The sequence below is a fragment of the Buteo buteo genome, chromosome 1 (genome assembly GCF_964188355.1).
Source record: "Buteo buteo chromosome 1, bButBut1.hap1.1, whole genome shotgun sequence".
NCBI classification, from domain to species: Eukaryota; Metazoa; Chordata; class Aves; order Accipitriformes; family Accipitridae; genus Buteo; species Buteo buteo.
In genome coordinates this window covers 49,279,677-49,285,676 of record NC_134171.1, presented here as the reverse complement: position 1 = coordinate 49,285,676, position 6,000 = coordinate 49,279,677, and the positions used below count along the sequence as shown (strand labels likewise).

The following is a 6,000-nucleotide window of genomic DNA, read 5'->3' as shown; positions in this document are numbered from 1 at the left end:
TTCCATGGGCAGAGAGGGTTTTATTTCCCCACGTCCTCTTGCTCCTGTAATGGGCTAGTTGTACAACACACGTCGCTTCAGGCCACCGTTAATACGTTTGTGTTTTACCTTTGCTGCTGGGCCTCGGAGAAAAAAGTATATGCAGTGCGCACACCAGGCAGCGCCTGGCATGGAGGTCCAGTGCCTCATCTCGGAGGTGCAGCTACCTGGCAGTATAAAGCACGTATCCCACAGATTTTCAAACCCACAGCTGTAGACAGAGATTCAGAAACAAGTATTTCCCCCCTGATGATTAAAGCCAATGGTGGCAGGATTTTAAATATTTTAAAACCTTTTTGTCAATTTTAATTAATTTCAATAATACAGCAAATATAGACTGAAGATACGGCAATGACATCTGTCCAGAAAATTGGACTTTCTACACAAAATATAAAATCGGTAGGTATCGAGAAACACAGACAAAATGAGAACTTGAGACAATTTTGCTCTAAAGCCTGGGCAGTGCCGAATGCAAAACGTAGGTATGGCCCCTACATCTTAACACATCCTCTGTAACGTGTGCAACGTCTAACTTGTAGGTAGCTAGTGACAAAAGCTGAGTTTTGCTTCCTAGCTTCACGTGTCTACGAGTACCTATGATACGTGTTTTAAAAAACAAAACACCCCCCCCCCCCCAAAAACCCAATCCAAACAGGGTATTGTAATACATCAGAGAGAAGTGATAACCTGCTTTCTGGTACGACAAGACCGCTTTATAAAAACGCACGAGGTATAAAAACTTCAGGCATCTCTCTTCCTCCTTGATTTTATTCTACGCCGCAGTCCGGCCGGCTCCGCTTCCCCGCCGCTCGGGCCAGGGCAGGGAGCGGGCCGGGCCGGGCCGGGCCGGGCCGCTCCGCGCCGCGCCGGGGGTAGCACGACCCCTCCCCGCCGCCTCAGCCGGCGCAAGGCGCCCCGGAGCGCGGCCCGCGGCTCCGCGCAGCCCGCCGGGGGTTGTGGGGGCGGGCGGGGCCGGCGGCAGGCGGCGCTGCGAGCTGCGCAGGCGGCCTCCCGGGCGGCCTCTTCCCTCCCGGTGGCGCCGAAATCAAACCCGGCGGCTCGCCCGCGCCGGAGGCGACATGGTAAGCGGCGGCCGCGACGGGGCCGCCCTCCCTCCTCCCGCTCTCGTTGGCGACGTGAGGCGCGGGTACCGCGCCCGGGCCGGGCGGTGAATGAGGCAGCGGGGCTGCTGAGGGAGCGGCGAGGCGGGGCGGGCATGGCGGCGGCGGCGGCGGCAGCGGCGGGCAGGGGGCGGAGCAAGCCGGCCGTTGCTGCGGGTAACGGTCGCCCGCGCCTCGCCTTCCCTCCCCCGCTGCGGCCGCTGAGGGAGAGCGGCGGGAGCCGCCCGCCTGCCGCCGTGGCAGCGTCCCCAGCGGCCGCAAGGCAGCAGCAGGCCTGCCGGTCCGCCGGCCCCTCTCCTCCCGGTCTGGGGAGGCACCACGGCTCTCGATGAACACCCGCGACGCCGGGTCTGAGGGTGTAGCGTTACCGCGGCGTGGGCCGTTTCTTTGCCCGCTTTCTTGACGAGCAACGTAAATCTAACCGGCCCCTGGCACGGTAGCTGGAGGCGGGCACGGTGCCCACTAGTCCCGCCGGCAGGCCGGGGGAATGGGCGGCCGCCCGCATTCCCCGGTGTGAGCAGGCTGGGCCGGGCTCTGGCTGCGGGCGTGCGGGGGGTGGCACCTGTGGCTGCCGAACGGGTGCGCCTGCTGTGTCTTACATTCGTGGCGACTCCGCCGCGTTTGTTTGCTGAGGACTGTGCCGAGCGCTATTAATAAAACTCAAATTCCCTGCGAAATACCTTGTATCCTAGTTTTGCAAGGGGAACGTCAAACTGGCGTCTCTTGACAGTGATCAGAGGAGGCTATTTCTCAGGTTCGTGTTACCGGTAGCAGTTTGTGAGTAGTCGCTTCTGCCTTTTGCTTGTCTTTCAATCCGTGTTATTTACTGCTTGGTCACACAACTGCAGGGAAAAGAAATAAACACAGTTTTTAAAATGTGACTTTGAAGTTATAAACTTCTGTAGGAAATTTGAAGAAAGACGTAGTACCTCAAAATTCGCTTTATCTCCTTAAAAAGATCTAAATGGCCTACATCTCGCGCTAGTGTCTCTATATCATAAGATAAAAAACAATGCTAAACAAAAAACTCAAAAGATATTCCTTCTTATCTTTTTAAGGACTATTAAACATTTGGGTGAGTCGCTGAGAATTGGTATAAATAGACATTTTTAATCTAGTAAGGTAAAACAAGGAACTGTTTGGGTATGCCAGGAAACATTGAGGTTTGAGCTGGACTGGGTTGTGTGAAAGCTCTGCTCCAAACTTGGAATATAGGTCCCTCAGTTTAATAGATTGCAGGTGGATTAGCTTGGTGTAATGATTCTTTGAGAAGTAGTTTATCTGAAAGTCTGAGGTTAGTGGTAAGGTATTTTAAAGGATGGCAAATATAACTTAGAGGTAAATAGATCTGAGTTCTGAGCAGATGTTAATTATTCAAATGGCTGAATGTTTTAGGGTTTGGTTGTTGGGTTTTTTTCCTGTTCTAGTCCAAGAAAAAAGGTCTGAGCTTTGAGGAGAAGAGAGTTCGCATGATGGAGATCTTTTTTGAAACAGTGAGTAACTTGTAATTGTCCTGCATTTACTTGGGTGGGAAAATGGGTCCTAAAAGGAGCTTAACTGTAGATGTAGATGAACTCTGTATAACCCACTGTGCTTTTCACTGATGCCCTGTGTCATCAATGTACAAATTACAGGGACAGAACTCGATTCATATAGCTTCTGATCATGTGGCTCATCCCCAGGTGGAGCCAAGGCATGAAGATGCACAGGTGGTGTTAAATGCTTCCTGTGCTCCCTATTCATATCTTCTCATTTTGAGTCTGTTACCGTAAGAGGGATAGCAAGAGATTAGGAAGTATGCCACTGTGGTTTATGGTAGGAGGAAGAAATCCAAGCGTTAGAAAAGATGAGAGCAGACCTGGAAGAGGTCACTGGGGAGAAGAAACCTGGAAATCCAAAAGCAGAGCTATGATTACATTGGTGACATATGTAATTCACTATGTTTCACCTATTAAAAATTTATTGTGACACTTGAGTACTTGAGCAACGTGGTGCATCTGGTGCTGACAATCTAACCTGAGCTCTGTCTGCCCTAAGGGGTTTACTGACTAACTTGAGGCAAAATATGGTGACTTTAGACCACCAAAGAAAAGAACAGGGCTTGTTATAATAATAGCCTTTTTAAAAATTTTATTTAATTCTGAGAATGTTCTAATTCTATTGAGGGGTATGCAGCCTGTTTCCCTAGCAAAACATAAACATGCAATGTATTTCCTACTTGCTTTTGTTGCCATTGATTTAGTGTAAAAACCACCCAGGCTTAGATGATGCTGTCATTTGGAACTAAAATGTCTTTTATGTTTTGCACAGAAAGATGTGTTCCAGTTGAAGGATATAGAGAAGATTGCTCCAAAAGAAAAAGGGATTAGTAAGTGTTTACAAAAGTTATTTTTCTTGAGCCCTTGGCCAAAATGGGAGATTGTTAAAATGTCATAGCTAACTCCAAGTTAACTACTAAAACATGGGATGGGGTTTTTCCTAGGCTCTGAGATGCCTGACTTGCAGTGACTTTCAGTCTATGAAATTGTTACGTGCACTCAGGTAGTGAACAGTGTCTGTCTGTAATGTCGCAAGTATCTTAAAATGCTAGTCCAGATGTACACAGTCAATGTTCTATTGAGCTTTCCCCCCCCAAAAATGGCTAGACAGCTGTAAGTGGAAGGGGTTTGTCTTTTCAATGAAAGCCTTCCTGATAAGATCCATTGGTTTAGCATCAGGTCCAAGAGGATTTATCTTTTGGTGTTGAGTTGTTTTACATGTTCCTCATTCTGCTTCCTTCTATGCCCATTGATAAAGGGGGGTGAAGCATAATAGTGTAGTTGCCACTGTCCTTGACTAGCATATCTTTGTGGCACTGCAAGAGTAAATGAACTTGTTGAAAGAACTGCAAACGTGAGTATCGCAAAGCAGTGTTTTTCAGTTATGTCAGCAGCTAATAGAAGCACTTGTAGGCTTCTGAAGACATGTGGTGCTGTTTTGATTGGTTTGTCAATGCATATGTTTAATTGTAATTTGCAGGAAAAGGATGCAAAACAGTAACTACAAGCAATGGAATTTCATATTTAAAAATCTGGAGTGTAGAGTTTCTAAAATCATCTACGCCTTTGAATAGTCCAAATTCATCCTGCCTCTGCGTATGAAGGCATTTAGCCACACAACCCAAGCCCCAGTTACTCTGAAGAGAAAAATGTCTAGCCTGTGGGAACACCCCCATAGGGGCATCCAGCCTAAAGCTTCCAAAAGACTGGATGTTCCTGATCTGGGATCCCCTTTAGACTTGAAATTGAGAGTCAGACACTGAAAACTATAAATTAGCTCACAAGTCTTTATATCTGCAACACTTGAGGGTAATAATAACTACTTTGCTTTGTTGAACAGGTACCATTTTTGAAATGGTGAATTATACAGCACATTTACTAGAAAATGAAGAATTATGTTCAGAAATGTTTTGGATCCTTCTGACGGCAGATGACTTTCTGTATTGGAACTGAATATAATTACAAGTAAAATCTGCCCTCCTGAGTCTGTAGACAGATGGCTCTAGTGCCTCTGCTGCTGTTAAATGCTTTGCTAAGCATTACAAAGTGAAATGTAATTACAATCAAGAAGTTATCAAGAAATTATAAGTTATCCATGTTAGAATTAAGATGGCAAGACTACTCAAGTACCCTCTCATGAGTTTGTTATGGTATTGTGATGTAATATGTACATATGTTTTATGATACTCATGAGCAGTGTTTTACAAACATCTGGTAGCAGACTGTACAGAATAGCAGCCTCTATGTTTAAACTGCTGATTTCAAAGAGATTCATTCCTTCAAGTGAAGCATCAGGCATGGTGTCCTCTTGAAATCTTCCAGCTAGCTGACATTATAGTAAAATATTCATACAGACGACTGTAGATGATGGCTTATGGTATTCATAATTCTCCATAGTTTAGATGCTATGCCGTTCTAATTTGATATTTTTGCTTTTATTAGCCTCGATGTCAGTGAAAGAGATTCTGCAAAGCTTAGTGGATGATGGCATGGTGGACACTGATAGAATTGGAACTTCCAATTATTTCTGGGCTTTTCCAAGTAAAGCTCTTCATGCCAGGAAGCGTAAATTGGAAGAATTGGAGTCCCAGGTAAATCTGTTTTAAGGAAAGTACTTATTTACCTGAATGGGTTTGCTTTTTTTCTTACACCCCCTTGTCATGCTTGTTCATATGGCGCGCTCTCACGTGTGCATACACACACACAGATTTTACTATAAGAATCATGTGGCACGCATGGTACGACGTTCTCATTGTCTTGTTATCATGTCAGAAAAATTTTGGAGGTTGTTCTTGTTGGAGCTTGAGAAGACTTTTTGTCTACTTGCTGGTGAAAGCAGGTTATTCATGATGCAAAATATCATTTAAGGACTTCCTCTAAATGTTTAGGTAGAATATGCTTTTATGTGTCTTTTATATAATGTAGGCCATCACGTTGTCATGATCTAAAAGCCATGAGAGGACTGAAATGCATAACCCAAGTAAATGTGGCAATGATTTCTACTTATGGCCATTGTGCTTTCCTCTTTGCTTTTATTGGTAGCTTAATTTGGGAGCACTTGTGTAATCCCATATTGCATTTTTATTAAGAGAGAAGAGCAAATTGGTCATGATCTTCTGCAGAAGAGCAAGGCATCTTTTGTTGCAACATTGCTGTTCTATTGATCAGGTTCTTTCCTACATTTTGGGAACTTTCTTGCTTCTTCTAATTGGAGTGGGAAAGCATCTATTCATCAGTTCATTTGCAACTAGAGTACATGATAACAAGATCAATAAACTAGCTTTATGGTCTGATTGCACCAC

The 6,000-nt window shown here is 45.4% G+C and overlaps 1 protein-coding gene across 2 annotated transcripts in view; it reads left to right on the top strand.

The window, feature by feature from the left end:
• Positions 1 to 776: 776 nt before the first annotated feature.
• MND1 (meiotic nuclear divisions 1) overlaps positions 777 to 6,000 on the top strand; it is a 41,736-nt gene continuing 36,512 nt past the window's right edge. Inside the window, exons 1-4 of one of the 2 annotated variants that reach the window (XM_075038571.1) lie at positions 777 to 1,121; positions 2,588 to 2,653; positions 3,471 to 3,528; positions 5,141 to 5,289. In XM_075038571.1, coding sequence (XP_074894672.1) covers positions 1,119 to 1,121; positions 2,588 to 2,653; positions 3,471 to 3,528; positions 5,141 to 5,289 — 276 coding nt within the window. In that variant the 5' untranslated portion in view covers positions 777 to 1,118. Of the gene's footprint in view, positions 1,122 to 1,458; positions 1,915 to 2,587; positions 2,654 to 3,470; positions 3,529 to 5,140; positions 5,290 to 6,000 lie in introns of those variants that run through there. The other variant, XM_075037690.1, reaches the window with a different exon arrangement.